Source organism: Calidris pugnax, unplaced genomic scaffold, assembly GCF_001431845.1.
Source record: "Calidris pugnax isolate Ruff unplaced genomic scaffold, ASM143184v1 scaffold27, whole genome shotgun sequence".
NCBI classification, from domain to species: domain Eukaryota; kingdom Metazoa; phylum Chordata; class Aves; order Charadriiformes; family Scolopacidae; genus Calidris; species Calidris pugnax.
In genome coordinates this window covers 15,171,305-15,190,838 of record NW_015090893.1, presented here as the reverse complement: position 1 = coordinate 15,190,838, position 19,534 = coordinate 15,171,305, and the positions used below count along the sequence as shown (strand labels likewise).

General features: G+C 39.7%; 1 protein-coding gene across 1 annotated transcript in view; it reads right to left on the bottom strand.

Annotated features, from left to right (window-relative positions):
* The window catches only part of TRPC7 (transient receptor potential cation channel, subfamily C, member 7), a 70,553-nt gene that overhangs the window by 32,890 nt on the left and 18,129 nt on the right, over positions 1-19,534 (bottom strand). The window contains exon 2 of the mRNA XM_014947800.1: positions 15,454-15,636. Coding sequence (XP_014803286.1) covers positions 15,454-15,636 — 183 coding nt within the window. The remainder of the gene's footprint in view (positions 1-15,453; positions 15,637-19,534) is intronic.

Sequence of the window (19,534 nt, the reverse complement as noted above, 5' to 3'; positions counted from 1 at the left end):
GTTGGACAAAAAGACAAATTTAAAAGCAGAAGGAAAAGCTCTGGTGCTCTGGTACAGAAAGTATATGTTTTGTATCCCGTAACTGAGACTCTTCTTCAGTTTATTGTTCAGAGGAAAAAGAAAAGGCGAACAGCAGACAACTGAAAAGGGCAATTTCTTAATGGTAAAATTACGACACCACCAGATCCCACGGAAGAGTTTTATAATAAAAGATTAAACTTCTTTATTTCATATTGTTCTTCAGGGTGACTGAATTTAGAATGTGACTATCTTTAATCACAAAGAAAGATAATTAAAAGGCAAAATAACTGAAAAGAAAGATTGAAAAATAAACATGTTGCTAACACAGCTGATTGCATTAGCAGAATTAAGCGTTTCATTTTTGAGTTTTGTGGGTGAATAGATGTTCTTAGGAGGGAAACGTAAAACCTTCCACTACTTCAAAAAGCAGAACTTTCTGGAGGTGAGGGGGAGGATGAAGGGGGTAGAGAGAGAGGAAGAGAGGAGGAAAGCAGAGGCTACTGGGGGCTTCGTGGCCGCTGTTGTCCCCTGTTGACAGGGTGGCCATGGACCATGTCTGGCAGCTGCCCTGTTGCCCTGGTTCACCTGTGGGGTTTTCAGCCTGTACTTGTATTGGTACTGGAAAGTAGAGAAAATTCTAACTGTGCTTTCATCTTCACTATCTATGAAATGATGATCAAATCAGGAATTTAATGGACTCTTTTCTAGACGTTTGCATAATGAAACCCCGTTACTGTGAGTTTAAATGATCAGTTCATTGCTAGTGCAGAATGAAATACAGTTGCACAGTAATTAGGGTTGCTGTGGAATAGCACATTTGCCTCTTTAACAGCACATTAGCAGCTATTTAAAAAGCGCTTCAGATGAATCAGGCTTTGGGGCCTGCATTTCTCAAAAATTAAAAAATAGAAAATAAGACTTTACCCCTTCCACCGAATAAATCAGAGTGAAGAAATCTGATAGCTTTTTAACCTCTTTTGTCTTCAGAATTTTTTCCTGGAAATATTATCATTTTAATATGCTTTCTTTTAAGCTGTGTTTAGAAGAAGAAAGCTTTCAAAAAAGATAATCTATAAATCATCAGTCCTAGTCCTGAGCATTTGAAGTCTAAGGTTGAGGTGATGACAGCAGCATTACAAGGAGGCATTTCCCAATGCCCAGTGTTTGTGTTTGTGCTAATGCCGCAAGGGCTTATTATCTTTCTGGCAAATGGACAGAAAGATGATGTGGAAGGAAGCTAGACAGAGAATTGATTCCCTTTGTAAATTTTATTTTCAGATATGAATTCAACAGCAATTGTAGCAACTCGTGGAAAGGAAAATTACATTGGTAGATGTGCAGACTTTTGAGATGAAGGGCCAAAGCAACAGCCAGGCATCCTCCTGCTCTTGTAATTGTTCACCACATTATAAGAATTGATTCAGACAAAGAAATTCAGTTGTCCTTGGCAATGAGACAGTCAAAGACTTTTGCTGGTTGGCGTTTCAGAGAATTCATCAGACATTTTAATCTGTTCATTGTTTCACTCTGTCTGGGAACAGCTACAATGAAAATAGCAACTATAGGAAAATTGAGGAGGAATTGCCATAAAACCCAGTTCATTGGAACAATTTATTTTTTACAAGGCAATAAAGATTGGCAGCATTCCATAGAGCCTTGATGGTGTTCACCTATCTTTGATTGTTACAAAAATGAGGGAAAAAAATAAGATCACATTAAGAAAGATAAGAGCATGAATGAGTTTTGATCTGTTATTTGCTTACAGCAAGCAGTACAGTTTTTCATTATGTTGGCTCCGTCAGATATTAATGAAATACGCAGTGACTCTGCCAGCCCCCTCTTTATCAAAATGTCAGAAATTGATCTTAGATCTCATCAGAGACATTACAGAGCCATTTAACTTTCTCCCTTCTCTGGGAATGGGCACTGACACCAAGTTAAAGATTACACTAATGCTTTGCTTAGTGGCATAGGCACAGAAAAGAACAGAGTTTGAGACAAAAGCTTCAAGGCAGAATACTTCAAAGTATTGTGGTGTGGTGATGTGGTATATTGAATTTCAGAGGCCTGAATGGTGCATTGCCTTTTCAAAGATCCCATTAAATGCTATTTCCCTTTCTTCAGTACTGGAAAATGAGGCTAGGAGGCTTTTAGGGGGAAACTGTGGCTGCACCAGAAGGAGAGAAAGGCAGAAAGGGTTGCAACAAGCTGGGGCTGTGCAAAGGGGTGAGATATCACTGATTGAAATGGAAGCACTGGCAGCAGAGGGGATCCCATGAGTCCCAAAGAGCCGTTTAAAAGCATTAAACGCTTTATCTCATGGGCAGAGTGAGTCCCCTCCAAGCTAATAAAGGTAATGAAGTAGGGTCTGGGAGCTCAAGTGAAATGCTTCCCAACGTTTCTGCGTTCAGAAACCGCAGGGGTAGCTTTTGTGGTCCCATGGCACAGGGAACCCAGTAGATGGCAGTCGCTTTTTCTTACAGCATGGATACCCCTGTGATTTTGGGAGAAAACTATACTTTCCTCCAGCCTATCAGTTACACGGTTTTTTTTAAGTAAAAAAAAAAAAAAAAACACTAAAAAATAATTAAAATAGAGTCACACATCACATGAAGAGCCAGCTCAAATAATGAAACTGCCAAAACGGTGGATTTGAGAGTCACTGAAGGACACAGGAAAGTATTGACAACTCCGAAAGCTGCTGCTCTGTGCTACAGGGGATTAAATGAGTGAAATGAATATTGTCTACAATATGGAAAAAAAATCTCTCAGAGCCTTTCGTGGGAATTCAAAGGGCCCAAAGGAACCGTTTTTCACATAGAAATAAAGAGAATGTTTTAGAGACCACTGTGGATACCACACTGAATGATAACTTTTCCACATTGCTGTCTAATTTGATGGATGACAGCTCTTCCTCTTAGCTTATCATGTATATGCATTGTGGGAAAGCACTTTACAACTCTCATGACAGAGTGAGATTTTTTTCGTTAGCGTTCTTGTTCAAAAATGCATGAGTTTCACTACACAGACAATAAAGTACCTTTATAGCTCTATAACTGTATGAGAAGTTACTTCTGATAGGAAACACTGTAGTAGAGAGACTTTAATTTTTTATTTTCTATTTTATTGGGCAGAGAAAAGGTCTGTGGTGAGGAGGACTCTGGTCACTGGTGCTGTTCAGTGTTAGCACTGCCATTGTCTGAGCTGTCAGTGGTTAGGCACTGTTTAAACCCCCTACACAAAATGTTCCATGGTCCCTACCCAAAGGACACCTCTCTTATTCTATGGCACATAACAGATAAGGTACAACCAGGTGAAAAAAATCCAGGAAATTATTGAGAGTCTCAGACAGTGCTCACACATCAAACGGGGGGAGGGGGGGAAGGGGGAGATAAAGAAAGATAGCTATCTTGGGCAGAAAAATGCTGTCAGCAGAAATAAGAGAAACTTATGGTAAGACAGGTAAAAGGCAGAGGTCAGCCTCAAATGATTGGAATTAATCGTGTGGAAAAAAACCACTATCTTTTTTACTACTGAAATAATTCTAATTCCCTTATGAGTGTAGAAATCTACCATCAAGGCAAAAGAATGAACCACTCAGACAGGATCATCTTGCTTTGCTAATATGCCCAACACTAAATAGCCAGGGGCTGAGGTAGGAAGGAAAAGCTCGTCAGTGAACCAACAAAAACACTTTAAAAACCTGCATGTCAGAGGTAACAGCACAAACTTGTGACTTTAACTTTCCTGCTTTCACAGAGATACTCCTGTCGTGTCCCCTCCAGCTCATCCCTTTGCTGTAAGCCTTATAACAAATGCTGGCAAACCTCAGCAAACAAAAGCTGCAATTCAGATGAGCAGCAGTGTGTTTAATCAGTGAGTAGAGCTAGAAAAGGAGCTACATAAATAGATTTTGAGAACATTGGTAATGTCAAGAGACACTGGCAGGGGCAGGGATGAGCCATTTTTCTTTCCATCATGTAGCTGCGCTCATGCCCTTCGAACAACCTTTTTGGGTTCATTATTAAACATTTGTCTTTTGATGTAGCTCCTCGCTTCTGCAAGCCTACATTGATTAACACATTTTAAGCTGCAGCACCTGCTCACAGGAACCCCTGGTTGGGCACGTAATGCTTCAGATGCCGGGGATCCTACTGAAAAAGCCAAAACTCTTTTTGATGACTCATTTGAGTCAACTGTCATGCTGTGCCGCTGTATTACAAGGGAAAATAAGGGGGGCATCAGGTGGAGTCTATCTGTGGCTTTTCCATTTTGTCAGGGATGTCACCAGGCAGCACAGGAGCAGTGCTCCTGCAGGGATTCACATGGAGGAAAAACCAGGTAGGATTTGAACTATGTACATTGTGTGCTCTGAAACGGTGGAGGTGCCTAAGAATTACTAAGAAGAGCTGATGACACACCTGACAGACAAGCACAGGCTGAGCTGGGCTCTCTGTGCTGGTGTTTCCAGCAGGACCTATGCTGCGATCCTGTGCTTGAGCAAAACCAGAGGTGGGAAGGGATGGAAAGCTGGGCCTGTCCCTTCTCCATTTCCATGTCGGCAACATCATGTTTCCTTCCTCAAAACCCTCATCAAAGGAGATGTGAAATCATCCCTTTTTAGTGGGTTGCTGAAGATGCTCTGGGAGTACCAGCAAACATCAACAGGGATGGAAGAAACTCAGGGAAAGATGGAAGCAGGATATTACTGCTGTTCCCTGAAGGGTAAAGACTATCCTGCATCTCACCAAAGAGGATTAGATGAATTAAAGAGTAAACACATGCCCACATGCACAAAACAGAAGAAAAAGGCAATGAAAATATTAAAACAAAACATAATAACTTTGCTTTTAAACCACTTCTCATTTTTTAAGATTCCTTTGATATTTTAAGCTTTTTTAGTCTCAAAGCCTAAACAAAGAATCTGTATTTATACTGAATAAAATAATTTCCTTGGACTGAAACATAATTTTGTTGAATTTCAAAATAAAACCAAACCTTGAAAAAAATTGAAAAGTATGTCAGGACACTTTTTTGATCCCATGGAAGACCGACCTGCTTGGAGAGTCATTTTGCCCAAAGCAGAGCAGAAGACCAAAAAAGCTGAGTGGAAATTATTGAAGCTTGCTAGGAAACATACAGTACAGGAAGAAGGGAACATCTGCATATGCCTGTTCTTATCGTCACCTTGTACTCTGTTCTGTGAACCTCCAAGTGAACAAAGATACCTCTGTTTTGAAGAAACTATTCCGAGAAACTTTAACAGAAGCAGATGGGATATAATACTCTGATTTCATAATCCAGAGTGCAGAAAAAAATCTGCCTTTAGCAAGTGGTTGTGCTCTTAAACTATGACAAATGAGGCTGTCAAAGGGTAAATATGGCTGGAACTTGCTCACTGTTCACTGTTGTGCCTGATAATGGGTGCAAGTAAAATTTTAGAAAGATAAGAAAGAAATAGAAAACTACTTGCCCTATTATTTACGAATTCAAAATAATAAGTAAAATTCCAATCCCAATACTCGTGCTGTGAGACTGTGACCTTTTCACAAAAGAGACCTACTCTAATTATAGTTAAATTCTATTCATGGCCACAGGCCCAGTTTTTAGAACACTTTGCACTGAAGTAACCTTACAAAGGAGCGGAAATCAGCAGGTCCAAATTCCTTCATCCAGAAGCAAAAAAGGAATTTCATGGAACCCTGTTCAACTTGGATGAAAGAGAATTCAACTGATGAAGACAAATTTCAGTGGGATCTGACCGTAGCATAAAAATAAACACGACATGAGAAAAGGTCCTCTAAGATATTGCAACTGCTGCAGACACATGGAGAACATGAAGCAGCGGAACGTCCCTGCCCTGAGGATTTCTGCAGCTTTCCCTCTGTCCCTGGGGTTCATTTGACTGTCTAATGGCATCACACACATATTCATGAAATTCTTGCTCATCCTGTAGATGATCTTTATGCCAGTCTTAGTGAATATTCAGATCTGGTATCTGAAGTCTAACGTCAGCATTTATAAACCCAGTAGCAAAGGGAAAAGGTTTAGATTTGTAGGCAGAGGCCAGATAAGCTGCAATTATCAGGACAAAATGAAAACAAATTGTGCAACCTCAGTCTCTGAGTTACTTCTAAGGTATAACACTAGAAGCATTTATTATGGTTTTTCATAATAAATTACACCTTTGTAAAACCTTTCACATGCACCTTTCTTAACCAAAAAAACCTTTTTTATTAGATCCACTTTTCCATGGGGAAATACTTGCATGCCTCAAATCCCAAGATAGCCATACATTCCCCAGTTTTATGGAGATCGAATATCTGGATTCGCTTGAGGTTGACCTGAGTTATCTAATCCAAAATTCTGATTTTGAGCACTGAAAAGCTTAGCATGGCTACACCTCTTTCCTGTGCCTCAGTCTGCTCTATAAAAGCAAGCATGTTGTTTGAGATATATCTTTTGCTCTCAGCTGAATCAGTGAGTACATTAACAGGACTGGGATCTCACTGTGCAAAGGTGAGAAGACAGAACCAAGGCAGTGAAGGTCATCCCAGCATCCCAAAGCTTGTGTATAATTGCCCCAAACCACCCGTGCTGTGCAGCTCTGGAAAGGAGAGGGCATGGTCCCATTAGAGTGAGCAACGTGGATGGAAACAGGATTTGACCAGGCACCGGAACGGTGAACAGGCACAAAATAAAACCCAATAAAAACAAATTAGGCTAATAGAAAACAAAAATAATGGGGCAAATGAAACTGCCAGGACCATTTCAAATGCAATTCGCCTATTGATGGAAATGCTCTCCAGTGCTGAGTGAAAACACAAAATTAATAACGCTCTTAGTAGTGGAAGGAATGGAGGGCGATTTTTTTGTCATTCAGTTAGAATTTCAATTCATGTGATATTAAATTAAGTCCAATATATTTGAGGTATATAATCAGAAAATGTAGAGTTGTAGAGTTTACAAACATTCTTTAATTGGTTTAATTAAGTCCAATATATTTGAGGTATATAATTAGAAAATGTAGAGTTTACAAAAATTCTTTAATTGGTTAGAAGACAGAACCAAGGCAGTGAAGGTCATCCCAGCATCCCAAAGCTTGTGTATAATTGCCCCAAACCACCCGTGCTGTGCAGCTCTGGAAAGGAGAGGGCATGGTCCCATTAGAGTGAGCAACGTGGATGGAAACAGGATTTGACCAGGCACCGGAACGGTGAACAGGCACAAAATAAAACCCAATAAAAACAAATTAGGCTAATAGAAAACAAAAATAATGGGGCAAATGAAACTGCCAGGACCATTTCAAATGCAATTCGCCTATTGATGGAAATGCTCTCCAGTGCTGAGTGAAAACACAAAATTAATAACGCTCTTAGTAGTGGAAGGAATGGAGGGCGATTTTTTTGTCATTCAGTTAGAATTTCAATTCATGTGATATTAAATTAAGTCCAATATATTTGAGGTATATAATCAGAAAATGTAGAGTTGTAGAGTTTACAAACATTCTTTAATTGGTTTGGTTTAATCCTTGTTCTGCCTAAAATTTACTTATAATTTCATTTCCCCAGGACAAGGATAAAGGCTCTTTCTTGTGCTAAGAACTATTCTATAGCATAGCGAATAAGGTGGTTGGCTCTTGAGCAAACTTCTGTTTCATATTCTAGTGGGCTTCATGTTCTCTGAAGAGATTTATTGCTGATGTCTCATTTCTCCTCTTTTTAAATGTATGAATAAAACTTATCACTGAATTACTTATCTGAAAACAAGCAAATGAATTGGAACTCCTAGCCTCTAACATTCCAAGGTTTTCATATCTGTGCAGAATAAAAACCACTTGGAAAACCTCATTATTTAATTATTCATCTGAAAACATCCCACAATAAAAAGCTACCAAACAACAAGTTCCCTTTGGTATCTATAAAAAAAACCCACCTTCTGTGAGCACAGAAGGACAAATGTAAAATGCTGTAGCCTCTTCCTCCCCCAGGGAGAGTCAGTAAACTCTTTTCCCTTGGCTATGTGGTAAGGAAAGTCTGGGCTGATGCTCAAACTCAGATGCCTTCAGTATAGATGGCTTCAGTCCCAGCGGAGCTGATGGAGAGAAGGACTCACTCATAGGATGAGACTCCTCTAACCATGAGGTATAGAATCCCAAAAATGTACTGAAATGTAGACACCTACAGGTGCGTGACGAGCAGTATGAAGGAGAGCTGCACAATGGGTCAGTACCCATGCAGACACACAAATTTGAACACCTCTTAGGAAAATTCCCTCAGTAACTTGAAATACTGACTTTTATTATTATTTCAGGGGTTTTACTCATCCCCACCTGACTTTCTGTCCAAAATGCACTTTAGCAGGTCTACTGCCTACGGGGAGATAGATGAAGACAAAATTGGGGGCAACTAAGGTCAGGTTTATAGCAGACCATATTAGTTGCTCTTTTCTAAGTGAATTTTATTATTAATAAAGGTAATTTTATACCCTTTCATCTGTGATGGGTATCCATGCAATGGTTTTGATGTGTTCCCGTGCTATCTTGTCAATGTCTTGATGGATATCTGAGACTCTGTGGCACTTTGCAAATGAAAATGATTAAGTCTGCATATTACAGTAAATTGGGAATATTGCAAACACCACTCAGGATGGAGAAATGATTCACTCAAGCCTTGAGAGGATGGATATATGGGCAGGAAATAACAAAATGAGTTTCGTCTTGGAAAAGAAAATAAATTGAAACATCTGGGCAAAAGGAAATCATCAGAACCACAGATTTCAGTGGGAGGAAGGAACCTTCCTAATGTAATACTCAGAGACATAGAAACACTTTCTGTGAGGAAGGGAAGTAACTCATTCCCTTTCCAATTTCTGACAAAATGTCTGTAATACGCAATTAAAAATGTAAAAAGAAAAATTACATGGATATACTTAAAAGAATGACCACTGTGTTTCTACTATTCACATAGAAATTAAATTACGTTTGTACAGTATCAACTGTCTCTCCAGGGATGAAGAGACATTTTTCATCCCACCACCACAGTCCAAGCCATCAGTGACTGCACAAGACCTCAGTTAAATATTCCTGAAACTAGAGTGCAAAAAAATTGACCAGGGATTACAGAAACAAAAGCAAAACGCCAACTTCCTGAAAGCCTTTTTTCTTGAGAAGTTCTCCTCCTTGAGGCTTTGCATTTAGATGGCAAAACATAACCCTGTCCTGCCTCAAGCCATATCTGTGCACCTTACAACCATCGGGGTACAGAAAAATCAATGTTTGTCCCTTGGGAAATTCCTAAGCTTAATGTGATTCCAAAGAAGGACAAAGAGCAGCAAGAGAGATTTTCTGTGACCTAGACAGCTCTGAAAGCTGTGGAGCTGAAACATTCCATTTGGGTTACCGAAATGTAGTTTTCCGTTTGTGTTAAGGCTCATGCACAGGCTGCGTGTGAGGCGGTGGGTGGTGCGACCCAGTGTGCCCTCTCCACCTCTTCCCTGCAGCAATCCCTCACCAGGGCATGGCATTGCAGGAATTTGCAGGATAACTGTAAATTGAGAGCTGACAGAGCCATAGCTACCCACCATTTGGCATGGCACAGATAGACTCCTTGCTCTCCAAAGGGAGGAGTTTCAGAACTTCTTGTCATCCCCGGGCTTCTCCTGCTCTCTGTTCTCCAGCTTATTTTCTTATGCTTCTCTTGCAAACGCCAAGATTTTCCAGTTAATCTTCCTACAGATGTGCTAGCTAAGGTCTGCCCCAGCCTGTGTTTGGGGCACTGTCTGTTACTGCACATTTTGGGGGGCAAAGCTATCTCCTCAGCAGGAGCAAGACTGGTTTGTCTGCCCATTCAGGGACTAACCTTCTCTAACTCCCATGTGGGATGGAAATGCTGCAGGTGGGGCCCCATTCAATGGTGAGAAGGACCCTGAAAGGTATTTCCTGCACAAGTTATTGTGCAGGGTAAAACAAATGAGCATTTGCTTTGAGCAAATGAATGGGGAGCACAAGTTGTTGCAGCAGTTGACGAGAGCTGGGACGTCTCATGCCCTTGAGTGTCTGAGTCTCATGACCAATGCAATGAAAAATTACCATGAGTATTCTGTTCAGAGCATCTTCCATATGTTAATTATTAATAATACAGTTATGAGAAAAGTTCCTGTTCCAGCTCTCTATTAAATAGGATTTACACAGCCATCTGGTGTTCTGTTTAATTCTTATTAATTTTTTTTTTTCAAACCCAATTTGTATGTCTTATTGTTAATTAAATTAAAACTCGTGAAAGAGAAAGGTGCTCTGGCTTTGTGATGGCTAAGAACTGAGCTGCTGAGAAAACAGAGGTGGGCACTCAGCATTTGCAGTTAAAAGAATACAGCAATGATAATCCTGACATTGGGAAAGAAGGAAATGAATGTCACCTCCTACAGAGAAGCAACAGCTTTAGACCTAAAGGTAAATGTTGACATATAAGCCCCCTGCCAGCATTAAAGGATGACAAGAAAGGAGCATAGCTGCACAGACAAAAATGAGAACAGAAAATATGAAGGGCTCTATGAAATTGATATACGCCAGTAAAATCGTTTTGTGGCAGTACATCAAAAACTGCATTTTCTCACTATTGGCTCTCAAAGGGAAAAGTCCAAGACAGAGTTGTCCCAGCCTCTGTACCTATGCCTCTCACAGGTAGAAATCACACCCTGGCTTAATTAGAAATGAGTTCACACACAGGGAAACCCTGTGCTACCCTTTTATTTCCAGCATCTGCTTGGAATATATTTTTTTTGTTTCAAGAAAAGAAAAAAAGATTATTCTGCAATTTTCAGTCAAGAACATAAAGAAAACTCTCAGTTAGATGTTGTAAACTTACATGAAAAACAGCTGAGAGTATCCCTGGCTCAAGAAGCTATGAGCAGTTTTATTTTCTTTCCTTGGGACTAGAACTCCAATTTAGCAATGGAAGCCACTTTGGCTATAATCCACCAGAAACACCCGAGCAAAATAGTTCCTGTTTCACCTTAATGCTGCCTTTAATTTTGCCATTTCCACGAGTAGCTGGCTGGAGTCTGCCATGGTGTTTGCTCTCACACCATGATGGTTCCTCTCCTATAACACCCAAAGAAACCACACGAGCAGCCCTTGCTGCAGCACCACCAGCATCCTCTGTCCCTCCTCCTGCACCCAACCTTTCTTCTCCCTTTGCCTGAGACCCTGCACATCTGGAGGAGAAAGAAAACAGTTCTTGACTGGAATATGCAAGTGCCTAAGCATAGCTACCTAACATCAGGGGAGACAATAGGAAATTTGTTACAATCCCATAACTTGGGCTAAAAGTCCATTTCTTGGAAAGCATCCAGGACTCAGTAAACGCTCAAATGTTCACAAATTGTTTGTTTTGTTCTTGACAAACTGTTCCCATTGTAATAATATTCGAGGAATTATGAATCATTAAGACAGCCAACTGGAAGGGAGAAATTACTCTGGAAAACCCGAACAGAGGCTATTTGAGTGCAGTTTTCCAAGAATCTAGGGGTACAGAGCAATTATTTAGCTCTTTCAGGAAGGGTAGGGAATTGGAGTCATACAGAGTTTTTAAGGACTACTTTGTAAAACACTGTAATTTTAGCTTTCTCCTTGCTGTGAAATATGTACAAGCAGAGTTCCTTAATTCTTCAATGACTCTGTATATAAAGTCCTCCAATTATATAAGAGCCTTAAACTTGTTTTCTTGTCAGCATCTCATATGTGCTAGTAATATGCTTTGCAGAAACAGAAGAGGAAAAAGAGACAAGACAAGTGAATTCTGGAACTTTTCATGCTTTCTTGACTGACTTTCCAAGATTCACCTCAAATGTGCTCAGCCTACTGTAGGCACTTAAAGTCCTAATATGGAAACATGAATAAAGAAGCTAAAGATAGAATTTTTTTTTTTTTTTTAAATCAAATATTTCTTAAAATTTCAGATGTGAATGCAAATATTTAGTTTGCATACTAACTTGGTTTTAAAAAAACCCATAACAGCTAACACCTCTTTTATTTTCTCCTTAAAGTCCCTGAAGTTGTCTTGTCGAAGATTCTTCTTACTGGTCACAGGAGAGAATGAATATAAAATACTTCAGGATCTCTATACTCATTTAAGTAGGCACATCCTTAATTCTTTAGCTCATCTAGAACTTGCTGAGCTGGATGATACAAAACTGACCTGAAGACTGATGCTAGTGGTGGAAGTGGGGAGGTTTTGGTAGCAGGGATGGCAGGCACAGCTGTAGTCCCCTTGTTAGTCCTACCCTGCCAACTAAATATCCAGGACAAAAAAAAAAAAAAAAAAAGAAAGAAAAAAGGCAAACACAACTATGTTCCCTTGTCGTTCCAGTTCTAGGGTGCAGTTCAAAAAACTGGAAAGGTCTCCACATCCCTGGGACTGTTTCTGGGTGAGTTAGAGCCACCCACGTCCCAGCGCCGGGACGTGGCCTGGGCAGGGCAGCACCATCAGACCAAGTGATGGGGCTTGGGGGGTTGGGTGCTCTGGGTGGGAAGTCACTTGGTGTGCCTGTCTTGTTCTGCCTTTCACACTTGGAGGGCCACATGCCATCTCGCTTACGCCTATGAGTCATTGCATTAGCTTTGAAAAAGTGACTTGAAATTTACAGAATCTTCCCAAGAGGTTATTTATCAAATATGTATAATAATTCACGCTCCGTCTCACCCTCTTCTGTTATAGAACTTTCTTAAAATGAACATAGATCTCAAAGCACAGAGTTTTTATACATAAGCCTAAATATCGTTAAACTGGATAAAAAGCTTGTACCTGAATCCATTGCCTCTTAAGGAAATCATTACTGTGTTACCATAACACGATCTCTTTTTTCAGCAAGCGTGATAAATATCAGTCTATTATCATAAGTCACTGCCAATAACCAAAGCCATTAATCTGAATGTGTCTCTGCCTCCCACAAATGAAACTCTTATTTTGAGTTAGCAGTTAAATGCTTATCTTACATGTAAACACATACTGCCTGCTGAAAAGAATATCTGAAAATTGCTAACCTAAGAGTCAACATGAGGTTGACAAATGCTCATGTTTATGTTCTGTAATTAGTTTAGCAGTTATTATCAGGGAGTAACAGGTTGCTGTGGTGCAAAGGATGCTCAGCTTTCCTGGGCACAGGAAGATATTTATAAGGAAAAAGACTAACTGTATATGACCCACCAGAGATGCTTTAGGTCAGCGTTCATGTACATGTGCAGGAAAATATGCACATACATAAAATATAAGAAATGGAGGAAATATTCCTCTGAAACTGACTGAGCTAGGATCAATGGGCTCAAAGCAGCACAATAACCAACAGCAATTCAGCTATGGCTAATGGTCTTGGTATCTAAAGGATGACACAAACATTTAGAAGAATAAACAAGCAAAATAGTGCAGACGACTTCATGCACTGAAAAGGCTTGAGGTTCTTATCAACTTCATGATAATTCTCAGACCATAGGTCACTGGGGACTATTCCTTGATGATGTGCTATCAGTCTATTTTAGATGACTTCATTTTCTGAAAGAGCACCAGAGCAGGTTTGTCCTCCTGTTACCAAAGCGACAGCTTCAATAACTAAACTTTACCCCGCTTGTTGAGAGGCATCTAACTAACAATGAGCTGAGATGTTATGCTCAGTTTTGGTGATGGAACTATGCAGAGACACAAAATCCCAGGAGGAAATATCTGGCTCCATACCACGTGCTCCTGCATGAAAGCTATTCATTTCAAATAAGAGTTTTAAGATTCTTTTTAATTAATGGCTTTCATAACAGGAAAAGGCCTTCTCTGGCCAGCACAGCAACACAGTCAAGAGGCAAACTGGAGCAGGTGGTGAGTTTGGGAGGGGATAGAGAGAGCAGATGTTAGCTTGAAAATTTGGAACACTCTCTGAGTCCCATAGCAGGAGCCCAGTTTCCATCAATGCATATTGTAGGAGCAATTAATTGGGACCACCCAGGCCTAGGATTTGCCAGAATCAAATTTTCCATTCACACAACACACTTCTGTAAAGCTGAATGTTTGTTTAAAATACTTCTGAAAGTCCATCATTACGTTTTTCCTCAAAATATACATCTTCCTTCTGTTTCACGGATTTGGTGGAAATCTGAACTCACAGAATATGGATCTGGAGCTTTCTTTTTAGAAATGTTTATCTACATTCCCATGTTTTCAAAAAAAATCAAAATTCCAAGTTAATAAGAAATTGTTTTTTGAGGTTTTGATCTAATTCTGTATAAAATCATAGAATCACAGAATCATTTAGGTTGGAAAAGACCCTTAAGATCATCAAGTCCAATTGTTAAGTTTACAAATTACAAAACTACAAAACTTCTTTCTAAAAAATTTAAATACCACTTTCTATTACTGCAGTAAAGGATCTTGAATATGACAAAATTGCTACCTTATGTATATGTTCTTTTTGTAACATTACAGAAAGGGTAGCATTTTTGATATTTACAAGTGGATTTGGAGACTGAAACGAGATGTGAGTCAGAGCTGAGTGGTCAGGGAGCATTTGAGAGCAGTCAGGTGAGACTGGAGACTTGGTCTACTGACTTCAGTCACACTGCAGAGTCCAGCTATTTCCTCGGTCTAAGCAGAAGATTTAGTTTGAAGGAAAGACAGATGGTTTGGGAATGGTGAGGATCTGGACTAAATTCTCTACTTATGTAATTTGTGGCCAAAGATGCCATAGCATCTGCCAGATTCATCCCTTACCCTCATGTAAATCACAGTACAAGTAGGAAGACCCTCAGTTTGGTATGGTGACAACTTTTGCTCGCTACTGAAGTCTTCAGAGGTTCATAGTCATGACCTGCACAAGAAGCACTGTGCACTATGGTGGTCCCTTAGGTCATCTATACATTCATGTCTATCACTTTAAAATAAATGCCATATCTGCTGTAACATGTCCTTTGCAAATACCCTTCTCCACAATAAAGTATGTGAGAAAATGCAAATCAGAGCATAAAATATTAAAAAATCTAGGTATAGTCCTGGTCCCACTGAAATCTATTTTTCAGTTATTATTTTCCAGGTGAGATCAAGGAAGCATAACTTAGACATGAAGATGTATCCGCCAAGGACCCAAAAAAAGTATTTTTCAGTTATTATTTTCCAGGTGAGATCATGGAAGCATAACTTAGATGTGAAGATGTATCCGCCAGGGACCCAAAAAAGTGTAAATGCCATATCTGCTGTAACATGTCCTTTGCAAATACCCTTCTCCACAATAAAGTATGTGAGAAAATGCAAATCAGAGCATAAAACATTAAAAATCCAGGCATAGTCCTGGTCCCACTGAAATCTATTTTTCAGTTATTATTTTCCAGGTGAGATCAAGGAAGCATAACTTAGACATGAAGATGTATCCGCCAAGGACCCAAAAAAAGTATCTTACCTTTTTGACCTCGTATTTAATAGCAAGTTTAATCCTGCTCAGGCTTGGCCGGTGGTGGTCGGGGCACAGATGTATGTTCACATCTCCGTTGAGAATCGCCTCTACTTCTTCGGTGTCTCTGCACAGGTCCAGCACCCCCACGACAAAGTCCTTGCATTGCATAGATAGCTTCCTATAGTCGTTCTAAGGAAAAATAGAGAAACACTAGTTATTTAATTTTGCACTTGAAAGCACACCTCAAACAAACAAACAAAACCAAGAGAGCACAGCTGTGAGCAAGGTTACTTCTGCAAAACTACTGACTGGAGCCGTAAGAAAGCACTCGATTTCACCCAGGTCATAGCAAAAATACATGAACTCCTCCAGATTTAATTAGAAATGTTTCTATCTAATGTAAACTATGTTCAACATAGTTCACATTACATTAGAGTGTGCCTTACAGATCAACAAGTAATTAATTTGTAGAGAAATTTTGATTTTAAGCATTGCTTGACCTCTCCTCTCTGCATGGCATATCTTCTGGGAATGTGAAAGAGGGCAAAACCAAGGTCCTTCTGCTAGGTTAGAAATTACAACAGATTTTTCAATTTAGAGTCTCCACTAGTAATTTTTTCTTTAGTAACTTTCAAGGAGTTTCAGGCTGGTACAACAAGTTGCACATATTTTTAAAATGAAATCTATAGCTGTAACACAAATTTCAGTTTCAAATTTATTACCCAACAATTTGGTTAAACAGTCTGAAAAGAGCATCCAGAGAATAATTTTTATCGTAACACTTCTCCTGGAAATGGGACCTCAGACACTCAACATGATTTCCTTTGAAATAATTTCACCTTGCAAACCCAAATTACACTTAGGGGAAAAGAGATAGCATGTACCCGACTTGACAGAGGATTAGAAGAGCAATTTCACTGCCTTAAATTAAGTTGTGATTGAGTTTCACATGCTGCCACTTAAAAAATGAGGAAACTGCCACCACCTGAGTAAATGCAGTAAATTAGAACACAATTAAGGCTACCATTAATATCCTAACAAAATGGTGATATTAAAGACTCAATGCAACAAATAGAAATAATAAGCATAAGACAAGCTCTTACTGACTTGAGAGATCTTTTTAAATTAGGTTTGATGAGTTAATTAAATTCAGCAACTTATCTAATTAAGCCAGCAGCCAAAAAAAGAAGATAGTTGAACCTGGCTTTGATAAAATGATAAGAGTACTTTGGCTTTGTACTGCTATATTTTCTAAATTATTTATTCTAACGTTTACACATAGCAACATAGTAGCCTTCTTTGTTAGGCAAGGATCTCAAAGCACTGTGCAAACATTCATTAATTAGGTAGAGCAACACTGTTTAAAATAATGTGTTACTAGAGGTGACTATGTTTATTTGGACAGTTTCTCCCCTTCAAAAGGGAGATGCTCCTGATAATGATTATTTTTTTAAATTAGTTGGTTTAGTGACATTGTCATAGGTCTAAGGTTGCTTCTAATGTGTCTGTGTGTCCCAGCTTTCCTTACTATGCTCTCCTGCAAACCAAAGGCTATGAAGAGCTGCTTCACTCAGCGCAGAAAAAGTCAACAGTCCCAGGGAACCAGAAAGCTCTTCAGGGCTGGGATTAGAGCATTCTCCCAGAAGTGAGATAATGCTATTTCTGATAGGAGTTTCGGAGAATGCACTGAAGTAGAGAGCTGGGGAATAGTCTATATTTTAGTAGTGAGACCTTCTGCAAGGTGGAGGTTGTATGTTTACATCCTCTTATCTATCACTATTATCTATTATGGAAATCAGCAAGAACTCCAGATCTTCATTAAACAGAGATATCATATAACAATAAGCAGGTGTTTATCTCTAGTAGAGCAGGTGCATGCCTCAATGCAGAAACAGGGGCACCGAGGTTTCTATAAATGTGCCAATTTAGTGCACTAAGATTCAAGATGTCCTCAAGGCTCAGCAGAAAACGATTGTACATTTGCATCTAAATCTACTACCTAAGTATTTTGTGGAGATAGGACTTGTAGAGTGAATGTTATCAAATATGAAGTGAAGTAAGGTCTGAAATGTAAATGAAAGGTGGGTTGTACTTTAGAGAGGAGCACTTTGAATCCATAATCAATTCCATGCTTTAATCTTCACCATACTGAGATGAATTTCAATAAAAAGAAAGATTTTCTGTTCTCTAAGAGAGTAGATGCCCAAACACAAATATCAGTCTTGAAAGAGCTGCAGGACTTGTGAAGGACAGCAAATAGAGATAGATCTGAGAATAACCATAATCTGAGAATGAAATGCCTACCTGCCACAGGTGATGGAGACACATAGTTGGCCCAGCAGGTTAAAAAAAATCTAAGAGTCAGAACTCTGCTAAGCTTTAATACCATTCTATACATACTGTGTGCAAAGTTCACAAGCTTATCTCTTAGCCAGCACATTTTAGGTAAGTCCCATCACCATTTCCACATCACCTGAACATCTAGTACGTACTAACTCAGATTATTTTTCCTCTTCTGCTTTCTTTAAGGAAAATAGTTTTGTTAACAACCAGAAAAGTCCTAAAGCAGTAAATAGCAGGCTCCCAGCTGGCAAACACCATCAAGACCCAACTTTATTCACATCTCCAAGCCTGATGTTTTTACTTGTTCTCTACATTTGCAGAGACTATGAATGATTTTTCTGTTCAAAATTATTTACTCCATTATTTACACAAGCAGCAAGACAATCTACCCAAGATACAAGCTGTAAAAATAAAATAAAATAAAATAACATAAAATAAAATAGCTTTCCAGCCAATCTGCAGCCAGGTAGGAAAGCAGTTAACTGCTCTCAGGAGACACTGCTCACCTGTCAAGACAAGCTTCAACGATCACTGAACCTGCTGTGTCTTCCAACAATCCCTTATACAAAAGCATTTGTCATCTTTGTTCTGGCTTCCTTAATGCTCACAGTCAGCACAGAAAATCCAGCTCATTCTGACGGTGAGAACAGAGCCACTCAGTGACTTTCCTAATGTCAGTGTTTTTGCCTTTGCAAGCACGGGTTATTGAAGGTATCTTTACTAAAAACTGAGATTAGCAGTAGACTGACAGCCAAGCTTCTCCTGACCCTGGCAGGCGTAGTGTAGCTTTGATGACGCAAGCAGAAATGACCTACCTGCATATCAAATACTGAGTTGCAAGTCACGACACACAGTAAAAAACTCAAGGAAGCCAAGAAGATTTACAAGCAGCACGTGAGCTATATTAGCGTATGTACCAGTGCTGTATTAATTGCCAGCATTTCACACAGTTGGAAGCATCTGAGATCCTGCATACCCTACACAAAGAAGATCTGTGACAGTGGGGGGGCTCGCTTTTGCATAAGACAAGGGTTAGCCAGGGGTGGAAGAGTCAGGAGGAAGAGGTGAAGGAGAACCAGAATGCATTTCCAATTATATTTTGTTACACCAATGTTTTTGAAGATTGACACCCTAAAGACTCTTGGTGACTCTGCCAGGAGATAGAGGAGCAGACTGCCACTGTGTTTCAGGGTGCAAAGAGCCAGTCCCCACTTTACCACTGCCTCCCCAGCTGGGTTCTAGCCCCAGACTAGGCATTGACCGGTCCTCCTGGTCTAAATACGTTTCTGGGGGGAACAGGGTGGTGGTCTGCAAGCAGGGGTCAACGAGAAACTCACTGCTGGAGACACAAAATCCTTCTCAGTCCTCTCATCAGCTTTGCAAAAACAGACACAGGCAATGACAGCAACCCAAACCTTCCTGAGCACTCTGATTAGCTACCGCATTATAGAAGCTCGAGGAATACGAGTTTCATAAAACAGATGGATCTTTGCACTAATGAAAAGCACAAATCAGACATGAGGGATTTTGGGGCCTCATCCTGACAAGCTGAGCACTCTCAAGCCTCAGGAAGGAAGGTGAAGGGTACAACTGAGCACACAAGAGAGCCAGTATGCTTCAAATAACATGTGGAACAGAATTTTATTTGCTATTGAGACAGCCAGCAGAGAAGGATCAGGGTAATGCTTGAGAATGTTACAATATAATTTTTTAAAAACTAGAACATAATAAAAGGATTCCAAAT